General features: G+C 39.0%; 1 protein-coding gene across 2 annotated transcripts in view; it reads right to left on the reverse strand.

The window, feature by feature from the left end:
- dcc (DCC netrin 1 receptor) overlaps nt 1-24,801 on the reverse strand; it is a 442,661-nt gene that overhangs the window by 121,827 nt on the left and 296,033 nt on the right. For both annotated transcript variants that reach the window (XM_022668821.2, XM_022668820.2), the window contains exons 8-12: nt 20,627-20,783; nt 19,109-19,263; nt 14,538-14,686; nt 14,260-14,398; nt 4,009-4,058 (exon numbers count right to left, since the gene is read on the reverse strand). In XM_022668821.2, the coding sequence (XP_022524542.1) occupies nt 4,009-4,058; nt 14,260-14,398; nt 14,538-14,686; nt 19,109-19,263; nt 20,627-20,783 (650 nt within the window). The remainder of the gene's footprint in view (nt 1-4,008; nt 4,059-14,259; nt 14,399-14,537; nt 14,687-19,108; nt 19,264-20,626; nt 20,784-24,801) is intronic.

Raw genomic sequence — 24,801 nt, forward strand, 5'->3', positions numbered from 1 at the left:
TTAAAAAAAAAAGTAAATTACACTATCGCAAACACCAGGGATACTATACAGCTACCACCTGCCCTGGATGTCTATTCCTAACCCTACACACTGTAAGGCAGGGGTTGGCAATAAGCGGTCTTCAGGAGAGATTGTGAGATTTTTTGAACTATAGTGAACGATAATGAAAAAACTTAATAAAATGCTTCTCTGGAGAGCTTTTGTTTACATCCCTCCCCTGTCTCTCTCTGTCGCGCATGGCGAGACTTTAGCTTCCGCCCATTTTCGGGCTCCCTATCTCCTTATAAGGGCGTCTTTTCCCGGCCGTGTCCCAATTCACTAGCCGGGGCAGCGGTAGTGTATTGAACCGTGACCCTGATGACATGAGTTCAATCCCGTGTGAGGAGCGGTGTGTTTATTTATTATTTTTTTCTTTTTTTTTTTCCTTTCTTCTTGCGTTTACCTGCTTTCAGATCAACTGTTCTGCAACTGGGTTCAACAACCCTCTGGGATGGAGAGCTACTAGTCTAAACTTGATTGCCAACCCCTGATGCACGGTCTGATGCTGAGGTATCTTCTGGCTTTATCTCTGCTATAAAAATAAAAACTACATTTCCAGATTCTTAGATTTTGCAGGATGTGTGGGATCCCTGTAAACCTGCACACTCCAGCCTGATTCTGCCAGTCATTCCCAAGCCGCTCGCTGCCACGAGTCACGATTCTTCTGAGTGAGAGGAGAATTCAGTGTGATTACATGTTGTGTGCTGGATGTCTGGCGATAGCACTAATTTCCAGCACATTGTCTGAAAACAGCTCATCATGCAGCTGATTAGGGGAGTTGCGGGTAATTGCTGTCTTGGGGCTGATAATTAACGCTTCTGTCCGGGTTCTGAATGCAGCTGTCCCACCACGCCGGCGAGAGGAGGAAGCAGCTGCTTCTTCAGGGGGGAAGCTTCCTGCCAGCTTCCACATGTGAGCATTAAACCACCGTCAAACCCAAAAATGCACCTGGATTATCATCAACATCAGCATCAGTTTATTCATCATTATCATACCTGCAGCTTCAATTTTAAGAACAAGGACTTCATAGGTAAAAATGCTAACATTGCATCTAAGCTACAGTACCAGTCAAAAGATGGACACACCTTCTTGTTCAATGACTTTCTTTTCTTTTCTTTTCTTTATTTATAAAATGTATTTTCTACATTGTATATTACTAGTAAAGACATAAAATAATTGAAGGTTCTAAGTCTAAAGTCAGTGCAGTATTTTTCCAGAAAATCTTACAGCACTTATATACTTACATACTTTCCTCTGCTGACAACTTTTATAGAGATGCGGATTTCATTTTCCAGCAGGACTTGGCACACTGCCCACACTGCCAAAAGTACCAATTGGTCTTATATAATATTCTTATTTTCAGAGACGCTGACCTTTGGGGTTTTTATTAGTTGTAAGTTTTAATAATCAACAATAATAGAAATACACACTTAAAAATAGATCACTCTGTGTGTAATTTTCTAATTGAAAAGTTTAATGATATTCTAATTGAAATTGAAAAGATATATACATTCTAGATGAATGCACTTACTCCTTAAAAGGAGTCTCCACAACATAATATTTGGACATATTATATATTATACCACAGTAAGTTCCGACCCTGAAGTGTGATTGGCTGAGAGGCGTTCTATGAGTGCCACTATCAGCCGGTAATGCACTGTAACAGAAGCTCTTCATGTATTACTCCGCCACATACAGTACAGGTAACCAGTACGTGAACAGAGCAGCAATGGAACTATTTTAAATCGCAAACAGATTGTTTTTCATTTTCTCGTTCTCTTTAACTCAAAATTTCAATTAACTTTTGGTATAATCAAAATAATAAACTTGAGGTTCGTGCTATAACATGTAATATTGGCACTATACTGTCCCACATTACTACACTACATGGTCCTTGTTAGCCTTGTTAAATACATCATATAACAACCATATACAACCTATATCAGACAATATGCAATGAATAGTACGCTATAGTAACCGCCTAGCAACAAGCTAACTGTGGCTGTACCACAGCAACCACTTGGCAACAGCACAGCTAATTTATTAAATAGCATATAAACAGAATTAGCCAAGAGGCTAGTAAATGTCAGGAAATACTGCTAATTTAGAAAAAAACATAGCAAACACCTACACTGTAAAATGTAATAAGTTGATCTTACTTAAAAAAAATGAGGAAACCGGTTGCCTTGAAAAAACTAAGCAATTATAACTGTTATTTTCAAGTTAAGTTCACTTTATGCTTGCTATTTAAGTGAACTCAAATCACAGTTAAATCTACACAGTTTATTTGAGTTGTTTCTACTTTAAATAGCCTGTAAATGCAAGTTGTTTTTTTTAAGTGTGTAAAACCCGATAAGTTGACTAAACTCAAAACTTTTGTTGTAACCGATTACCTAATAAATGTTAAGTTTATGTAATATAATTTTTAAGTACAGTGAACTTAACAAATACATATACATATATATATATATATATATATATATATATATATATATATATATATATATATATATATATATATATATATATATATCTGGTTTTATCCAACTATTTATTTAAATACTCATAGAAAAGTAGATGAAAGAAAACAGTAAAGAATTAAAAGTACTGAGAGCACAGAGAGAACACAGAGTTACTGCAGCTCAGTAAATGATGCTCGTTCTACAGCCAACAACACAGAGACCAAGTATTTAATTATAATATGTGATCTACAAGTTTACCTAAGGTAGCCCAGGGGGAATCACTACAAACTGATGGTGAGTTTTAGTCAGAAACTGTTGGACACACCCAGTATGCAAACAGATTGTGACAGAAGCCAATGGAAAAGAAGCTGTTAATGGCAACAGACTAAACTCAGTTATTATAAGTTGATTCAACTCAAAGATCTCAGTTTAAGTGTATATGTGCCCACGAATGTTCAACTAACTAAAAATAGTTGAGTATTGTTTAGAAATCTCAATTTTTATGTAAAACAGACTTTCAAACAACTTCTGGGTTTACAGTGTACACACAGTTTACACTTAGCCATACCATAGCCCCTACCAGAAAAACTATAGCAACCACCTGTCTTCAAGCCTTTCCACCTAACAGTTCCTTGGTACGGTATGTATGGTGCAGAACATATGGTGTCCAAGAGGAAATGAGGAAAGTTGGCCAGTATGGCTGCCATACAAACCCAGCAAATGCATGTAATCTGGGTTATGTGTTGTAATGCTGTAATGCTGTGATGCATTTGGACAAAACCCAGCAAAAGATGACGAGTCATGGTCCTCACTGTCAACAAGTACTGCTAATCGCTAAATCCTACACGTGTAATCTTCTGCAGCTGCTTTAATTAACTCGGTCACGTCCGTCTCCGCACTTTTAAGCCTCCTCTGACTTTAGGTGTTCAGCTGTTTCTGAAGGTAAAGCTTCTGGTTTGGTAATTTTTACGAGGTGCTAAAAAAGCTGATGCTGCCTGACGTTCTCTCTCTCTCTCTCTCTCTCTCTCTCTCTCTCTCTCTCTCTCTCGTTCTCTCTCTCTCTCTCTCTCTCTCGGGTGGACTGAGTGCTTAGCGCAGGCCGATTTGGAGGTGCTCAAAAGAATTAAAAACGTAATCCGGGGTAATCCACTCTCTGTACACCAACAAACACTCACACACACACACACACACACACACTTACTTTCACACCCACACAAAACCTTCTTTTAGTTTCTTTGCTCTACAGAAAAAGACAGGCGAAGACTGACTTTGTTGTGGAAGCCCACCTCCGCTGCCATTAGTGCCGTTCTCCTCACCGCTAGAGAACATCAGACCGTGCTGTGTTCCCTCTGATCCTCCCAGCCTTTACATATAAAGCCCAGCTGGATATAAGAGCTTTGTTAACCTTATAAACCAGCAGAACACGTCTCTGAAACAGCCCGAGGGGCGAAGAGACGTGTAGCTAGAATATTTATATATATGCTTTATATATGTCTGTAGTACTCACCCGCGAGTAGATCACTTCCAGAGAGATGTTCTGAGGAGGAGCGCTTGGGACTGTGGAGAAAAAACAAAGGGAAAAAAGAAAGAGGGAATTAGGAATCCAATAAGGTGATCAGTAGATCAATACTAAAGAGGTACAATCAATACACTCAAACCTAATGTTTCCCTTGGAGAGATTTAAAGCTTAATCAGAGAAAATGAATATTGTTGTTTTATTCTATAAACAACAGACAACATTTCTCCCAAATTTCAAATGAAAATATTGTCATTTAAAGCATTTATTTGCAGAAAATGAGAAAAGGCTAAAAAATCACAAAAAAAGATCCCTGACCCTAACCTTAAATAATGTTGTTTTTTTTGTTTTAAAAAAACAAAACAAAATCATATTCATAAAGAGTTTTAAGAGTTCAGAAATCAATATTTGGTGGAATAACCCTGGTTTTTAATCACAGCTTTTTTAGGCATCTTGGCTAGGGTGACCATAATTTTATTTAGGTACACCAGGACACGGCGTTTGGGGGTGGATGGAGACATGCGTTTTAAAATCGTCATGGGGGGGATATGTTTTAAAATCATCAGCGGGTGGGGGGTGGGATGCGTTGAGAGAGATATGTTTTAAAATCCTCAGCGTCCTGTCATTACTTTTCCGCCGCGCTCCGAAAATTAGTTTGGGGCTTTGATTTGGCGCCCCCTTTAGTGCAGCGCCCCTATGCGTCGCATAGGCTGCATACCCCTTTTTTGCGCCACTGTGGTCCAATGAAGGTAATTTAAAAACCAGGACATTTCCTCACTTTTTGAAAAAAAAAAACGGGACGCCCTGGACAGGACATGAAATACGGACATGTGCCGGGAAATACAGACGTTTGGTCACCCTAATCTTGGCATCATGTTCTCCTCCACCAGTCTTACACACTGCTTTTGGACAACTTTATTATAACCACTCCTGCTGCAGAAATTCAAGCAGTTCAGTTTGGTTTGATGGCTTGTGATCATCCATCTTCCTCTTGATTATATTCCAGAGGTTTGGAATATATTTGATTTGGTAGAATCAAAGAAACTCATCATTTTTAAGTGGTCTCTTAATTTTGTCCAGAGCTGTATGTTTATAAAGAATCTGATTCAGAGGGCCCTATTTTAGTGCAGCTGGATTTAGGGCGTGTCGATGTGTCTTCAAAACATGCAAAAGGCAGGAACTAATTCCACGAAAATTTCCATTAGATTTCCTAAAAATATGCATTAGTATTATTATTAGTACTACGTAGTAAATCAGCCTTGCATTGATCATATATAGAGAGATTCAGTGCTATTACTCTGCTTGTGATGTGTGTTTGTGGCTCTGACCTCACAGGCTATAGATAAACGATCCACATGAGACCTGAGGTCAGTGAACAGCCCGAGCATGCTAAAGCTCTTATTGAATTAGCCGTTAGCCTGAGGGGCTTCCCTTAAACTGATAACCTCTGAATACTCCCAGAATGCATTACTTCACACACATGGTCCCCCAGCGCCTATCGGTAATCAATTATCAAATTACCTTACAGCAGATCACCCACCATACACATTAATGCAAACACTCTTTTAAACGGCCCAGGGTCACATGACTATTCACCGCCATCGATACGCATCAATCCCCTCAAATGTGTTTACTGCACTGACAGTATATATACACACACACACACACACAGACATATATATACACACAGAGCTTTTAAGGTTTTTAATCACAGTTTTTTATGCATCTTGGCATGTTCTCCTCCACCAGTCTTACACACTGCTTTTGGATAATTTTATGCCTTTACTCCTGCTGCAAAAATTCAAGCCGCTCAGCTTGGTTTCATGGCTTGAAACACCAACTTTGCACTTCTACTCACTGGTGACTTTATTGGGAATACATAAACTGGTCAGTGAGAGGAAGTACATGACAGATGTTTCTAATAAAGTGGCCAAAGAGAGAAAGTAGAAGGTAGTAAGTAGGTGTTTCTAATAAAGTGGCCAGTGTGTGGAAGATGAAGATAGTAAGTAGGTGTTTCTAATAAAATTGCCAGTGAATGAAAGCAGAAGGTAGAAAATAAGTGTTTCGAATAAAGTGGCCAATGAGAAAAAACTTTGTAAGTAGGTGTTTCTAATAAACTGGCCAGTGAATAACAGTAAATGGCAGGTGTTTGTAATAAAATGGCCAGCATGGATGTTTCTAATAAAGTGGCCAATGAGAGAAAGGTTGTAGGTAGGTGTTTCTAATAAACTGGCCAGTGAATAACAGTAAATGGCAGGTGTTTGTAATAAAATGGCCAGCATGGATTTTTCTAATAAAGTGGCCAATGAGAGAAAGGTTGTAGGTAGGTGTTTCTAATAAAGTGGCCAGTGTGTGGAAGCAGAAGGCAGTAAGAAGGGGTTTCTAATAAAGTGGCCAGTGTTTGAAAGCTGAATGTAGTATAGCAGATGTTTCTAATAAAGTGTCCAGCGTGTGAAAGTACATGGTAGTAAGTAGGTGTTTCTAATAAAGTGGCCAGTGTTTGGAAGCTGAAGGTAGTATAGCAGATGTTTCTAATAAAGTGTCCAGTGTGTGGAAGTACATGGCAGTTAGTAGGCGTTTCTAATAAAGAGGCCGATGAGTTGGAAGCAAAGGGCAGTAAGTATATGTTTCCAATAAAGTGGCCAGCGTATTGAAGCACAAGGTCGTTTGCAGGTGTTTCTATTAAAGTGGCCACTGAGTGAATGTATAATGCAGGTGTTTCCAATAACGTGGCCACTGAATGGAATCAGTGGGTAGGTATTTCCACTCTCTGCTACGAGCACGCACTCATTTGTCAGACTGTGTGAACCAGGCTAATGTTGCGTTTGATGTAATTTAGCGCCTCATGCTAACTTCCCGTATTGCTGCAGTGCCTCTAATTGTGTTCCGTAATTAAAAAGAAGCATTTTGCTAACGAGCTTCCATCTTCAGGTGCTAATTGCTATTGTGTGAGAAGTTGGGTTTGGACTTATTGGCAGATGTAATTATCATCAGAGTCGTGAACTGGGACACCGGGGTGCTTTCGCGGCGTGAGTGGAGGAGTGTTTGTGATCTTGGTCGCTTCAGTGTGCAGAGTGTACATTTCTGTCCGAGTACAGCCAGACCTATAATTACCTTATATAAGAGACAACTGCGTGAAACATGCGAGAGAGAGAGAGAGAGAGAGAGAGAGAGCGAGAGGAAGATGTGGCGTGGCGTGGCACAATTTCATTAGTAGAACACAAGGGGGCTTTAATTAAGCAGGGAAATGGAAAGGCCGCTCTCGCGCCTCATTTGAAGCGTTTGGCGGCGGAGGGCTAATGGAAGCTGACAGACAATAAATTCCCGCGGCCTCTTACAGCGCTCTGTACCTAATGCAAAGAGACAATCGGCCGACCAACCAGCACCAGAGCCACCACCACACCAGCCACGCGAGAGAGAGAGAGAGAGAGAGAGAGAGAGAGAGAGAGAGATATGGCAGGAGTTGAAGATGAAGGCATTGTTGGCAGGCAGAAGTGATGGATGAATAGAGGGATTGGTTAGTAAGTGAAAGCAGAAGGTAGGTGTTTCTAATAAAGTGGAAAAGTGAATAGAAAGAATGAAAAGGCAGAAGACGGAGAGAGACAGTGGTAAAAAGAAAGAAAAAAAGGAGTAGAGATAGAGTTGAGATGAATGGATAGGATGGATAAAAAGTTAAAGAGAGGAGGAGAGAGAAAGATACAAGTTAGATGATAGAAGAAGAAAGAGAGATAGCAGCAATATGAAAGGAGGGAGAGATAAGCAGAGAATAAGAGAAAGAAATGAGAGAGAGAGCAAGATGTAAGATAGATAGATAGATAGATAGATAGATAGATAGATAGATAGATAGATAGATAGATAGATAGATAGATAGATAGATAGATAGATAGATAGATAGATAGACAACAGATATCAGAAAACAATAAAACAAAGAGAGCAGAGAAGGTGCAGAGAAAGAGGAAGTAGCATTGTAGAGGAAGTCATGTTGAATATATAGAAGTGGTGGGGAGATAGATAGATAGATAGATAGATAGATAGATAGATAGATAGATAGATAGATAGATAGATAGATAGATAGATAGATAGATAGATAGATAGATAGAAAACAATCAAACAATGAGAGAAACTGAAGAAAAACAGAAGAACTTGTGCAGAAAAAGGAGAAACAAAGTCATGTGGGATATATAGAAGTAATGGAGAAAGAGAGAGAGAGAAACAGAGGGAGAGAGAGAGGGAGAGAGAGGTGAAGAAAGGCCAAATGGTGTGATGGAGAGAGAAGTGTGGGGAGCAGCAGCAGCATGAGCAGAATGCAAAGTGTGACTTCCCTCTTTTAACTCTCCAACTTTAACACTGTGAGACTCGCCCTGTACAATCAGAAAGAAATCAAAATCAAAAAGAGGCATATTCTCTCTCTCTCTCTCTCTCTCTCTCTCTCTCTGGCACTTGCAGATTGGTGTACATGGAGAGCATGGTGTGACTGAGTGATTTTCCTTGTGTTGGAGTTTATAGAACATCTGCAACACTGTACTGAAAGTGTTCTGGTTATTGAGGGATGTGAGGAAGGAAGCCCACCTAGAAGGTGAGTACTTATGTTTCTGAACCCACTCTGGACATAAACATTCCATTGTGAGAGTAGGTGATGAGCACACACTCCTATAAAAGGCCAGCAGACTCAGTCCAGGGTCTGTGGGTACTGTCCAGGGTGCTGAAGTTACAAATACAACTTCAGCATCTCTGTGGGACAGTCTCTTTCTCTTTCAATTCCACCATGGGGTCAACTTGACCTCAGCATTTGGTACCCTTACCCCTTTGCTCACTGTGAGGGAAAAAAAAAACCTTTCTAGAAACTCATATAGTTCAAGGCAGGGTATGAAGAAGGCCCAATGGGAATAGTTGGATAGAAGAGATAATGAGGGGAAGAAGGTTAAGAACTAAGGTTAGAAGTAGTTAGTGTGTTAGAGGTGTTAGGAGAGTAAGTGCTCTTTAAAGAGCTCTGTCTTCAGGAGTTTATTAAAGATAGCGAGAGATTCTCCTGATCTGGTAGTAGAAGGTAGTTTGTTAGAGGTGTTAGGAGAGTAAGTGCTCTTTGAAGAGCTCTGTCTTCAGGAGTTTATTAAAGATAGTGAGAGATTCTCCTGATCTGGTAGTAGAAGGTAGTTAGTTAGAGGTGTTAGGAGAGTAAGTGCTCTTTGAAGAGCTCTGTCTTCAGGAGTTTATTAAAGACAGTGAGAGATTCTCCTGATCTGGTAGTAGAAGGTAGTTAGTTAGAGGTGTTAGGAGAGTAAGTGCTCTTTGAAGAGCTCTGTCTTCAGGAGTTTATTAAAGATAGTGAGAGATTATCCTGATCTGGTAGTAGAAGGTAGTTAGTTAGAGGTGTTAGGAGAGTAAGTGTTCTTTGAAGAGCTCTGTCTTCAGGAGTTTATTAAAGATAGTGAGAGATTCTCCTGATCTGGTAGTAGAAGGTAGTTAGTTAGAGGTGTTAGGAGAGTAAGTGCTCTTTGAAGAGCTCTGTCTTCAGGAGTTTATTAAAGATAGTGAGAGATTCTCCTGATCTGGTAGTAGAAGGTAGTTAGTTAGAGGTGTTAGGAGAGTAAGTGTTCTTTGAAGAGCTCTGTCTTCAGGAGTTTATTAAAGATAGTGAGAGATTCTCCTGATCTGGTAGTAGAAGGTAGTTAGTTAGAGGTGTTAGGAGAGTAAGTGCGCCTTTGAACAGCTCTGTCTTCAAGAGTTTATAAAGACAGAGGGGGACGCTCCTGATCTGGTAGGGGAAGGAAGTTTGTTAGAAGTGTTAAGAGAGTAAGTGCTCTTTGAAGAGCTCGGTCTTTAGGACTTCGCTTCACCCGTCATCTGCTGAAAAATGGCAAGTCCTTATAGGCGGCATAAAAAGGGTCATCAGTAGATTCTTTCATATAAAGGGATTGGGAGGTGGTCCTTTGTGAATGTTTGGCAAAGCTAGGCAACGTTCACTGGAGGATTGCAGCATCCGGGAAATACATCTAAACAAGAAACAGCAGCCAATCACAGACAATCACTCAATCATGACCCACGATACAAGTTTTCCAGTTGACTTTTGCTAGGAAACTCAAACTGATGATTCTAATGGTTTTCCTAATAGTATTGAGCTTTGAGAATAAAGGTCAGGAGTGGTCTCATAAATTTCTGGCTTCTTTTGGAGACCATGCAGGAATGGACATCTCTCTCTTTCTCTTTTTCTCTTTCTTTTTCTTTTTCCTCCTTTCTTTTCTCTCTCTCTTCTGTATATCTGTCAGTGTGTTTGCAGGCTGACTTGTGTATATATGAGTGTGTTAGATCACTCTGAGCCACTGTACTGTGATGTGAACAAACCGGCGAAGAGACTCAGACTTCAATCGGCCGCTCTCGCGCCCTGCAGGCTGGAGAACCACGATAAGCGTCCGGAAATTGAATCTTTGAGAATTAGCGGACAACATAATCAGCAGGTTAACACCTCGTTTCAGAAAGCTGATCTGGAGAGCTGGCCCGAATTCAAAAACGCTCCTCACATCTGTTTATAAAGATCGGCTAAAGAGCACAGAACGTGTATCGGTTTAATATTGTTATGATTACAAACCATAAAATACTCCAGAGGGCTTTTTAATAGTGGAAGATGATCCTACAGACGAGCACAGGCTCTGAAACCTTCTCCAGATCCTATTTTTTTTAGATATTTCAGATCAGATATGATGCAATTTTAAGCAATATTACATCAAATATAGTATTGAACCAAATATATGTGTGGTCTACTGATCTTAGGAATTATGAATCAGATAGAAGAGCCCAGCTTTTCAAAGCTATTGATCCAACCAAAGCAAAAAAAAAAAAAAAAACACCATTTGAGTCTGTAGTGCCCTGCAGAATCACAGATTACCTGAAACAAGTAAAAGAATATATATATATATATATATATATATATATATATATATATATATATATATATATATATATATATATATATATATATATATCTTTTTTTTTTTTTTTTCTAGGTCAAATTGCTAAAGCTGCCCAAAATATAAACTGGTATTCATCCAAATAACAATTGACTTTCCCTGAGTTTCTCTGATTTTGCTATTTATATGTTTATGTTTGAGTAAAATGAACATTGATGTTTTATTCTATAAACTACAGACAACATTTCTCCCAAATTCCAAATAAAAATATTGTCATTTAGAGCATTTACTTGCAGAAAATGAGAAATGGCTGAAATGGCATCAAAAAAGATGCAGAGCTTTCAAGCCTTAAATAAGGCACAGTTCATATTAAAACAAGTTCATATTCATAAAGAGTTTTAAGAGATCAGAAATCAATATAAAGTGGAATAACCCTGTTTATTAATCACAGTTTTTAGAACCTTGGCATCATGTTCTCCTCCACCAGTCTTACACACTGCTTTTGGATAACTTTATGCCTGCACTCCTGGTGCAAAACTTCAAGCAGTTCAGTTTGGTTTGATGGCTAATGATCATCCATCTTCCTCTTGATTATATTCCAGAGGTTTTCAATTTGGTAAAATCAAAGAAACTCATTATATGTCTACTGTGGGTGGTAGTATTAGCTTTCGATTATGATTCACACTGTGACTCAAGGAACGTTAAATGCCCACAAGTGATGTCTTACCTCAGGGGATATCTTGGGAATGCCCACACTTACGTACATAAGTTATGAGGTGTTTTCCTGTGAGTAAGGCTGGACACTGGTCAGCATGCTCAAAGGAATGTAATATAGGATATGGGAGCTGTAGCAAAGCCTGATCCACAGAGGGTGCCAGATGGATGGTGGTTTGCATGGTTGGTGTAGTTGGTGTGGCACAGCGAATAACACCACTATCTGCCAGTGAGCCAGATCACATCATGTGGGAGACTGGGGTTCAATTCCCGATCTGGGTGAAAATGCTGCGCTAGACCAATAAGAATCCTTGGGCAAGACTCCTAACACTACATTGGCTCACCTCTGTAATAAGAGTGTCAGTTAACTGACATAAATGTTAATGTAAATGTGAATTATTGAAGTTAGATCTGAAGTTGTGTAGGCATTTAACATTCCTCAATGAGTTTCAAATTTACACTAAGAAAACATCAAAAAAGCCATTAATTACCACCAACAAAAGTGAACAGTGCAGTGGATCGTAATGCAATTTCCCTTTAAAAGCATCTGAAAACATCTGATTTCAGATCTTTCCCACGACTTTAGATCCATCAAACAACCTTCAAGCAATGAAATAAAGAAGCTGTCTTCACTCTCAGCTGTCCTGGAGAATCACATCATAGCAGAAACAATCTATAAACAACACCTCCAGCCAGAAATGTCTACTCTCAAATCCCAAATAACAACAGGATTTTTACTTTAGAACACAACTGAGAAGAGTTTCCCAAACTGTGACCTCTAAGAAGAAGAGATGAGAATAAAAGCATTTAGTTTCTTTTGTCCAAATATTTTCGGACTGAATGCGTTTACCTATTGTTCTGACTGCTGACACAGATGTGCAAATGCATACATACACATGGACAGCTTGTCTAGATTGTGTAGAAACATATATCCAATTGGCACCATGTCTAATATCATGGCGCTCCATCCAGTAGTTTTGTAATGAGTTAGGGAAGAGGTGGGGTGGTAACCATCCAAAATCACTAGTGAAGCCAACACAACTCAACACAAGTGAGGGTGAAGACTAGCACATGCCCCCTCTGATACATGTGAAGTCAGACTCCGCCTTTTTTTGAACTGCTGCTGATGCATCAGAGGAAAGCGCAGCGACTCAGTTCATATACATCAGCTCACAGATACCTAGTGCTGATCGACATCACCCTAGGAGTGATGAGGGGAAAGAGCGTCCTCTACTGTACCCACCCAGAGAGAGCAAGTCCAATTGTGCTCTCTCGGGGCTCCGGCAGCTGATGGCAAGCTGCATGACTGGGATTCGAACCAGATCAAATCCTAGTAGAAAGTCTTCTCTGTACAATAGAGACAGATACACCAGTTTGTCCATAACGAAACACAGAATCCATGAAACAAAGGTCTATTCTTTCCCAAAACATCTGGGAATCTTCTGGAAGCTCCCAAAGGGTCGATCCTCTTAAACAGGATCTAAAACCATCTCCCGTCTGGAACGACAGCCACTCTGCTCCCTTAAGACTATACAGAAATATATAAGAAGAATGGACGAGTGGGAGGATGAGATGTCCCTGAGAATGCATCAACTGGAACTGAGGGTCTCTACCTCAGGGGATCCCTCCCCTCCTCCGGTCTAATTGAATTCAGATGGAAGGTGGTGGAGGATCCCTCCTCTTAATGGAGACGCAGTGGCGCCTCCAGCGAGTCAAATCCATCTCCAGCTCATCCCGACGGTCTGTCAGAGCTGAGCGACGTGCCGCGAAATTGATTATGCGGAGGGTGTCGCTAAGCTATGTGTGGCAAATGTAATGCGACATTCGTTAATGACTCATAAATTGCTCCATTAACGCCGGATGAACCTGATGGCGTAATGACAATATTTTCTGAATGCCATCACTCTCTGACCTCTCTGAGACATGACGGACAAGGAACTGACATATCTGAGTCAGTTATGTAGCTATTCTACACTTTATGGACAAGTAAGTTTTTTTTTTTTTTTGGACTCAGATGTACATTGAAGGCAAACTTTAATGCTTGTAGCCAAGCAGTTACATGATTTACAGGATTGACATGACAGAGAAAGTAATGGAAAAATTATTTTAAAATAACAGTAAATAACATATAAAATTAGATACAATATAGAATTAGAATAAAATAATAAAAAATTAAATTGATAATTATAATAAAGCTTGGTTTGATTTTCCCTTTCTGCACAATTGAATAACACTGCTTAACCAGAGTCATATTAGTATAAATTGCTATAAATTACAGATTTTATTACTATACTTCAGATGCTGCTTTAGTGTCTCTTAGCTTGTCAACAAATGCATGTGAACAGCCATTCACAAGGGGGCACTCAAAGCATGATTTGTATTTATAGCAGTGGAGGAAGGTAAGGCAAAAGGGAATTACTCTCCACAACTGCAGGGGGAGCCCAGGAGCAGCCTAATTGCAGTATAGGCACTATACAGTGCACTTATTGGAAGTGTGTGAGGAGTTTTTACCTTTTAAACTGCACTCTGGGAGTAAAGATCGATTCAATAGCAGGTTCCCAGTTCCCTCTATACAGCAGCTGTGTGATTAATGGTTTCAAAATAGTAAATGCTGAATTCTTACCATCAGACAGGGTGGTGATGTGCATGTCTTCAGTGCCGATGCCCGGACCGTGGCGGTTCAGAGCCAGAACACGTAAAGCGTACTCCGTGAACTTCTTCAAACCCTCCATCTTGTAGTTCTGACCAAGCACCTCCACACTCTGATGATGATAATAACAATAATTAAAAAATAAATAAAAAAAATTATAAGACTTAATAAATGTGTTAAACATAAAAAAAAACATATAGGGAAAGTACTGTGCAAAGGCTCATGGGAGTTGTAGTGCAGAAGACATTGACCTGCTCTTTGCCGCTGGACGTCTCGGTCCAGAGGAGTCTGTAGCCCTGGATCTGACCGTTAGCGTAGGCCGGGGGGTCCCAGGACGCCTGGATAGAGGTGGGGGACGTCGCCTCAGCCTGGAGGTTCTCTACAGGTCCCGGGACTTGAACTGCTCCACACACACACACACACACACACACACACACACACACAAAACACACACACACACAAAACACACACACAGAAAAAAAGTTACACAGATGAGTACATAGACAGACAGACAGACAGACAGACAGACAGACAGACAGACAGACAGACAGACAGACAGATAGATAGATAGATAGATAAAGAGGTAGATTCTTAGACAGTACATATATAGACAGACGGACAGAAAGACATTCAGACAGATAAGTACATAGATAGACAGAGAGGCAGACACAGACAAAGAGGTAAACTGATAGAAAGACAAACAGACAGACAGATGAGTACACAGACAGACAAACAGACAGACAGACAGATAGATAGACACATAAATAGAGAAGGAGGTAGATTTTTAGACAGACAGAGAGGTACATGGACAGATATTCAGACAGACAGACAGATAAATGAGAACATAGATAGACAGACATGCATGCAGATCCATATATAGAGAGATTGATTCTCAGACAGACAGACAGACAGACATACAGATAGATAGATAAAGAGGTAGATTTTAGACAGAAAGGTACATAGATAGTCAGACAGACAGACAGAAAGACAGATGGGAACATTGATAGACAGACACACATGCAGATCCATATATAGAGAGGTTGATTCTCAGACAGACACACATACAGATAGATAGATAAAAAAGTAGATTTTTAGACAGGCGGAGAGGTATATAGATAGATAGTCAGACAGACAGACAGACAGACAGACAGACAGACAGACAGACGAGCACACAGATAGGCAGACAGACAGGCAGACATGTAGATACAGAGAGAGAGAGAGAGAGAGAGGGGTTGATTCTTAGACAGACAGAGAGGTACATAGATAGTCAGACAGACAGACAGATATGTAGATACAGAGATAGAGAGATAGACAGACGAGTACATAGATTGACAGAGAGACAGACAGACAGATAGACAGATATTTTCACAGATGCATTATGTCAATGCTTCGCTCTGTATTGTGTATATAGTATTAATACACTGGCTGTTTAGCATTCCTTCCTGATACACACACCGCGGTCACGCTGCGTTCTCCACACTGACTGATTTCAGCTCGGCCTGCCGTTTCAATCAGCACTTAAACAACACGGTCAAGGTCAATTTGTTGCTCCTCTGCGGGCCGAGCTAACCGGCGTCGGGCCCTCAGCCGCTCCGGCCTGCGTTAATACTGAAGATGATGATGATAATCTGAGCATTAGGCTGTTTATAGAGAATAGAAGTCGTAGGTATGTCTTTAAAAAATACGCCATATTACACTTATAGTGCAGCATTCGGAGAGATTTCAATACGAAATGAGATTTAGGAATGTAGAGGCATCTTGAGCATAACTGATATGGTTAATATAGTCCGAGTGGTCCAGCAGACTCCCGATCGAAGTTCGAATCCCAGTCATGCAGCTTGCCATCAGCTGCCAGAGTCCTGAGAAAGCACAATTGGCTTTGCTCTCTCTCTGGTAGGGTAGATGGCACTCTCTCTTCCCCCTCATCACTCCAAAGGGTGATGTCGACCAGCACAAGGCTGCGTCTGTGAGCTGATGTATCAGAACCGAGTCACTGCGGTTTCCTTCGAGCTCATCAGCAATGTTTATCAGTTCAAAAAGTGGCTTTACATGTATCGGAGGAGGCATGTGCTGTTATTGGCGCATCACTAGTGATAGGTGGAGTCTTAATGAGTGGGTTGGATAATTGGCCATGTTAATTGGGGAAAAAATGGCAAAAAAAAAGATAATGTTTTATGGCACTGGCAGATTCCTAGTTTGTTTTAATGGTGTTGTATTCTGTTTAATGCTCCTGGTTTTATACTGTAGGGCTTAAGGCTTAAGTAGGCGACCTGTAGTCTATACATTGCTCAGAACAGTGTAAAGAATAGTGATTAAGACCAATTCTTAATGTTCTATGTAGTTCTTGTGATATTCTAATATAAAAGCATACTTTTTAAAACAGACACAACAAAGCTCTCTCAGCACTCAGACGTGTGTTCAGCACTTTCTAGAGATGTGATTTGTGCGTGAGGCTGTGGGGATGGAGAGCTACAGGCGAGGGCTTTGTCCGAGCGACGTGGAGAAAAGGTCAAGCTGTTGAACATCTCCGCCGAGGCTCATTAAAAAGGTGAGGAGCAGATGTTTGAATGCTCCTATCTGCACTAAAAGGTCGATAATGGAAGCCGATACTGCAGAACCTTTCAGAAAGTTTATACAAGTCCATAAAAAAAATGTGAGTGTAAACTCTTCAATCATATATTAGTGCCTGTCGTTGACAAGCAGCTCAAATCTGATTGGAATCTGATTTGTTTCTTTGAAATGTGAACAGTAAAAAAAAAAAAAAAAATTAAACCACTATTCTACTGGAATTTCTTAATCTATTAGCCACACATTAAAGGTGCATCAAATTAAAGTCATTAGCATATTGAAAATGTACAGTGGGAGCATTAGTGGAAAAATGCTAGTCGGCAGTTAAGTAGCATTTAGCGTTAGATAGCCAGTTAGATAAATGGAACCAAGCCACAAATTAGCCCATAATCTGTGGGAAACACTAATTGGCAGTTAGTTTCTATTGGGAATTTGCTAAACATGCTAAAATAGCCAGTGCTGAATATAATCTATTTTAATTATACACCAATTTTATTCCAAAATGATTTCATTGGAATATTACTAATGTTTATCTCAAAAAAATGCAAAACATGCTGGAATAGCTGGTGTTAAATTGAACCTAGCAACCAATTAGCTCGAAATCAGTGGAAAATGCTAATCAGCATCTAGTCTATTGCAGAATTGAAACGAACCACCAATTATTAGTTCAAGTTCATCTGAGAAATGTTGGTTGGAGGCTAATAGTTAGTGTTAAATTGAATCTATCCACCAATTAGCATGACATCAATGGTAAAATGCAACTTTTTGGGTAATTGCCATTAGGAAAAAGATAAATATGCTAAAATAGCTAGTGCTAAATGGAAAAAAAACAACACCAATTAGGTTAAAATCTGTAGAGAAATGCTAAAATATAGCTAGTTTCTGTTGAGAAAAAGATAAAAATGCAACGATAGCTAGTGCAAAATGAGAACTAACCACCAAATAGCATGACCTCACTAGCATTTTGCTAACTGTCAGCAAGCTTCTATTAAGAATTAGCCAAACATGCTAAAATAACTACTGCTGAATGGAAACTAACCAACAAATACAATGATACTATTGAAAAGATTAGCCAAACATGCTAAAGTAATAATTCATACAAATAAATAAATAATTTAGATAGCTTTTGCTAATTCCCAGAAATAACACAGATCATTTGCTTACTTAAAGTAATGTGGTAAATTGAAACATACTGAGATGAAACCTAGCCACCAGTTGGCATTGTATCTTTTAGAAAAATGCTAATTAATGGATAGTTTTGGTTGATAACTAGCTAGATAAATGTACCACCAATTAGCTTAAATTCTGTGGAAAATCAGTTAATCAGCACCTAGCTTCTTTCATACATGCTAAGATATCTACTGCAGAAATGAACCTAATCACCAAACACCATACATTCATTGGAGAAATGCTGGTTGAAGGCTAGTTTATGTTAAATAGTTTATCTTAAATAGTGAAAAATTGAGCCAAACACTAAATTTTGCTAGTGCTAAATGGAACAAGACATTGATTAGCTTAAAATAAATACTGCTGAATATAAACTAACCACCAATTTGCATGCTATCATTGGGAAAATTTAATTTATGGAAATTGGTTGCTAGTTTTTGTTAAGAACAAGCTAAGTAAAGGTGGTATGATGGATAATAGGAGTCAGCCACTAGTTTTTATGACATTATTGGATTAAGGCTAACTAGCAATTTGTTTGCATTTATAGTTAACCACACATGCAAAATTAATAATTCAGGTAATTTGTTCTGTTTTTCCAAGAAATAATTAAGTTAAAATAAGGGGTAAATTAGTGCTGAATTGAAACATACTTAGCTAGCCACCAATTAGCATGATATCTTTAGAAAAATGCTAATTAATAAAAAGTTTTTAGCTAGGTAAATGTGTTATGACTGCTTATGCACAATGGAAGCTAGCCAGCAATTGGCATTGTATCAATAGATTAAGGCTAATCGGCAATGAGGTTGTATTTAGAGTTAGCCGAAAATGCTAATATAGAAAGTACTAAATTGAACCTAACCAACAATTAGCATGAAATCATTGGAAAGACATAATGTACATTATGCTAATTGACTGCTAGCTTTCATTCAGTATTAGCCAATCATATTGAAATAGCTACTGCTGAATGGAATACCAGCTAATGGACTAAAGTATTGGGAGGTTAGCTCATTCATCTTTTCAGAATTCTGCCAGATATTCTGTAACACATCTCAGCAGTGTAGAGGTGCAGTGCATGCTGGGTACGTACGCTCCTGCTGGGTGGTGAGCCGGATGGGCTCGGAGCTCTCTCCGGGGCCGAGCTCGTTGTAGGCCACCACTCTGAAGGTGTAGACGGCCTCAGGCTTCAGACTGCTCACCGTCAGCTGCAGCGTCTCCGACTCCGTCACGTTTACCGAACGCTCTCTACAGGAGAGACAGTAAAACTCACACAGAACTGAAGAACTGAGCACAGATCAGTTTATATTAAACACTCCTCCATATCCCCCACAGACACAACTTTTATAGAGATGCTGATTTCATTTTCCAGCAGGACTTGGCACACTGCCCAAACTGTACCAAAAGTACCAATTGGTCTTATAATATAATATTCAAACTTTCTGAGACTCTGTTTTTTGGGTTTTCATTGGCAGTTAGCCATAATCATCAACAATAAAAGAAATGAACGCTTAAAATAGATCACTCTGTGTTTAATACATCTATATAATATATTAGTTTCACACTTTTTTACTGAATTACTAAAATAAAGCAACTTTTCAATTATATTCTAATATTTTTTGAGATGCACTACTATAGCTCATATTTTCAGTATAAGGATTAAAGGATTAATTACTAAATATTTTGTTTTAAGTCATTTTGCTATTGCTTTTCTCAATAAGTAATGTAGAGAACTTCACTTTTCTCAATAAATAATGTGGGAAATTTTGCTTTTCTTAAGAAGTAATGTAGATAACAATTTATCTCAGTAAATAATGTAGAGAACTTCACTTTTCTCAATAATTAATGTAAAGAACTTCGCTTTTCTCAAAAAATCATGTACACCTTACTTTTCTCAAAAAAATAAAACTTCGAAATAAAACTTCACTTTTCCCGATAAATAATGTGGAGATCTACATTTTTCTCCAAAAATAATGCGGAGAACTTCACTTTTCTCAAGAAATAATGTTGGAGATTTTGCTTTTCTTAAGAAATAGTGTTTAGTTTTTAAGAAATAGTTTTTTTTTTAAATAAACAGATAATTTAGCTTATTTTATTGAATATAAAAGAAAAAGTTAGGAAAGCCCTGGTGTAAAGCAAGTTAAATAACATCAGATATGTTCTGAAAATTTGTGATTTCCAAAGAGGCCAATGTTTGTGAGAAATTCACTTTTTTCAATAAATATTGTGGGAAAATTTGCTTTTCTTCGCTTTCTTTTGCTTTAGCTGAAGAACTATAGAAAATTTCGATTATTTTAAAAAAGAATTTAGCCTAAATCTTTCTCTTATTGCCAATTATAATATTGCAGTTCCCATTAAGTTCCTAAGACATATGATGTCAATATGTTCAATTTGGAAAAAAACACAATCATGTAACTCACATTACTTTATAAACTTTGGTACACATTTTGTACGTTTCCACACTTTTAAAGAGCTCAGTGATGGAGAGCTACTCTGTAAATACCTGCTTGACGTAAACACCTGCTCTTTAACTGCTGCTGCTTCTGGAAGATATTCAGGACAGGCCTGGAAAGAGACACATCCTCCTGTGGATCCTGAAACCCGGACGTACCTGTTGATTCCCTCCTGGGAGTAGAAGATCCCGTAGGTGAGGACGGTCCCGCGCGTCTCCAGAGGGGGGCGCCATCCGAGGCGAATGAATCGGCTGGACACTAGGACAGGGGCCACGTCACGGGGGGCGGAGGGGAGGGCGCCTGAGCTCGGGACAACTGGTGGGGGAGGAGAGGAGTAAGTCAAAGAAGGAGTGCGGGGTACGGGGGGCTCAGAGGGGTGGGGGGGCGCTGGGACTAGAGCTGGGGTACCCTCTGCAAGGTTAGTCATAATCGGGGCAGGAAGGGAGGGAATGGAGGGAAGGGGACGGATTGGACAGAAGGGAAGGAGAGGAGAGGAGAGGAAAGGAAGGAAGGATAGAAAGTCCAGGTTAAGAGGGGGAGGGGGAGGGGGGGACAAATAGTGGGAGGGGGCGTGGTCAGGGATTGAAAGAAACAAGAGGAGCATGAGCGATGGAATGAGAAGATAAGGAGAGAGGAGGAAAAAGAGAGAGAGAGAGAGAGAGAAAGAGAGAGAAAACAGACCAGGAAGAAAAGAAAGAAGCGATAAGGAAAGATCACAGACTAGATAAAGGCTTCGCTCATCACAGATCAGGGCAAGTAGTCAACGAGATCGAGACATCGAGAGGAAGCACGGAGGAGCGGGATGGGATCAAAGCGGCGATGCTACGATGTGGACAGACAGCCTGGACGAGCATGCTGTCAGTGCTGCTGCTGCTGCTGCTGCTGGGCGAATGCTCACTTTAACTGAGGGCCTTCATACAGAATAGGATGATAAGCTGTAGTCAGTCGCAGCAGCTGAACGTAAGATTGTGTAAGTCTATCGCAAGTCTGTCGTAAGTCTATTGTAAGTCTGTTGTAAACAGTGTTGGGAAGGTTACTTTTAAAATGTAATCCCTTACAGATTACTGATTACATCACTCAAAATGTAATTTGTAACGTAATCAGTTACATTACTTCAAGTGAGTAACGTAATCTGATTACTTTGGATTACTTTAAATATTGTCATATTGTCATTTAAGCCTGAATGAATGTAGCAACCACATATTGCATATTATTATTTTATTTTTCTTTCCAGTTAACAAATAGATAAACAAATAAAACAGCCTTTTCAATCACTCTATAAAAATACTTATGAAACCATTTCATCAAACAATTTTATGAAGCACTTCTATAAATTGATAATAAAACCATTCAAAACCAAACAATGTAACAACAACTGTAAGCTATCTATTTGCAGGTTTGCCACCAGTGTTAATTTTGACAACAAATTTTGATTTAGTCTTAGTCATAGTTTTGTGATGAAAATAGCATTTAGTTTTAGTCACAATTTAGTCATCTGAAATGTTTTTAGTTTTAGTCGACTTAATGTCATAAGAATATAGTCGACTAAAATTACAGTAAATTTAGTCGACTAAACTGTAAAAGGGTGTAAATGTAAATGCATTTTTCATCAGTTCCCTTGAATTATTAACTATACACGTATACGAAATGAAACGTTTAATAACCACTTGAGTAATATTGTTAACGTTTGAAAGTGAAATATATTTTTTATATGATTTAATGTATATTATTATTATTATAGGTGTGTGACTATATATATTTTACATTTAAAGCATTTTGCTCTAGAAATCAGGTCATTAAAAATCTGAATAGTTAAATTATAGTTTGAACAGCGTTGTAGATGGAAAAACAGCTTTTAAATGATCTAGTTTTATCTCCAGCACTAACCCAGCACATCTACTGGAGCTACAGTCTATAAATGAGATCAGAAACACACATTCACACACTGTGCTGTAGAGATGCTCTCAGGATGTACTGAGAGACTTCATGAGTTAAAGTGAGAAACTGATGAGAAAGTGCTGTAAGGAACTTTACACAGACTTTTGGGTTCATAGATTCACTTATTTTATTGTTTTATTTTGGATATATTATTGAGTTCCTTTCTGACCTGTTCCTGCTTTAACACTAGCTATATCTTTCCCACTTTGAGACTAAACAGATGATCTGATCTTAATGAGTTAGGGTTCTGTATCAGTTCTGTGTTTTAGTGCACTGCTGAGTTAAACACATCAGCTCATGAAATAACATCAGCATTAAAACGGATCTCTGCATGGAGATCTGTGGGACTCTGGTCTGCAGAAGCTGAAAGATTAGTGGTGTTTTTACCGGAGATTGAGTCGCTCCACGCGGTTTCCACGTTATCTTGTTTTTCGCGACGTCAAAGGAGAAATATATCGCCTCTCCCCTGTCTCTCTCCCTGCTGAACGAGTTAACTTCCAGTCGAGCTCCGTAAGTATCGACAGGTTAATTCCCGGGTTTGTAACTGAGCGCGCGGCGCCACCTTCGCTAAAGTAGCAGTGATTGGATCTCTTCTTAACTGGTCCCTTCCTTTCACAGAACTAAATCAGTTCTGATTGGATTTCGTTCCTGCCAAATATTTTCGTCTCGTTTTTATTCGTTGACCAAAATGTCAGTTAATTTCGTCTCGTTGTGTGTGCGGAGCCGCTGTCTGCCCCTCCTCCCTGTGTGTGTGTGTGTGTGTGTGCAGCGAGACGGGAGGAGGGGCAGACAGTTCCCTGTCATATCAGAGCGATTTCACCGCAAAATGTTATTTGCGTTTTGTCAGTGTTGGATTGGAAGAGCAAAAATAGGAAAGTACCGCAATGTAACCCTTTTATTTTAGCAGAGTAACTGTAATCTGATTACCATTTATTCAAGCAGTAACTGTAACGGATTACAGTTACCTATAAATTGTAATCTGATTACGTAACGCCGTTACATGTAATCCGTTACTTCCCAACACTGGTTGTAAACCATGCGTTGAACTGAGTTGGTTATAAACAAGCTGTATGCAGAATTTAGTTGAACCAAATACTGTACACTCAAAATGTAGTTTAAAGCATCAGTCTGGAAGTTTAAGGGGATTTGGAGACCTCTCTGGTGAGAATGTGTAATTGCATGGAGCATGCAGAATAGTACTTTTAATGCATGTAAATTTTAAAAAGTCTGTAAGTTTAAAGGGGATTTGGAGACCTCTCTGGTGAGAATGTGTAATTGCACAAACAATGTAAAAAAGTACTTTTAATGCACGTAAAAGCAAATAAATTGCAATTTAAAGAATCAGTCTATAATCTTAGGGGGTTTAGAGCGGTATGCAGAATTTCAGTTGCACCAAATACTCTACACTCAAAACGCAGTTTAAATCATCAGTCTGTAAGTTTAAAAGGAATTTGGAGACCTCTCTGGTGAGAATGTGTAATTGCACAAGGAATGCAAAAAAGTACTCTAATTCATATAATTCATATCACTCTAATTCAATAAACTGAATTTAAAGCATGAGTCTGTAAGTTTAAGGGGATTTGGAGACCTCTCTGGTGAGAGTGTGTAATTACACAGAGCATGCAGAATAGAACGCTTAATGCATGTTAATGTAATAACATTGCAATTCAAAATGCAATTTAAAGCATCAGTCTGTAATTTAATGGATTTGGAGACCTCTCTGGTGAGAATGTGTAATTGCACAGAGCATGCAGATTAGTACTTTTAATGCATGTTAATGTAATAACACTGCAATTTAAAATGCAATTTAAAGCATCAATCTGTAATTTAAGGGATTTGGAGACCTCTCTGGTGAGAATGTGTAATTGCATGGAGAATGCGGAATAAAACTAATAATGCATGTTAATGTAAATAAATTGCAATTTAAAACACAATTTAAAGAATCAGTCTGTAAGTTTAAGGGGATTTAGAGACCTCTCTGGTTAGAATGTGTAAATGCACTAAGCATGCAAAACAGTACTTTTAATGCATGTTAATGAAAATAAATCACAATTTAAAATGCAATTTAAAGCATCAGTCTGTAAGTTTAAGGGGATTTGGAGCCCTCTCTGGTTAGAATGTGTAAATGCACTAAGCATGCAAAACAGTATTTTTAATGCATGTTAATACAAATAAATTGCAATTTAAAACACAATTTAAAGCATCAGTCTGTAAGTTTAGGGGATTTGGAGACCTCTCTGGTGAGAATGTGTAATCGCTAAGCGCTGCTAACCGTAGCTAGCACTACTGCTAGTAACCGTGCTAAAATATTGGAAATCTAAAATAAACAGTTAAAGTTTTCAGGAGAGAAATCTGTGAAGATTAACATCCAGCACTCGTTTGATTTTGCAGAAAT

The sequence above is a fragment of the Astyanax mexicanus genome, chromosome 1, assembly GCF_023375975.1.
Source record: "Astyanax mexicanus isolate ESR-SI-001 chromosome 1, AstMex3_surface, whole genome shotgun sequence".
NCBI lineage: Eukaryota > Metazoa > Chordata > Actinopteri > Characiformes > Acestrorhamphidae > Astyanax > Astyanax mexicanus.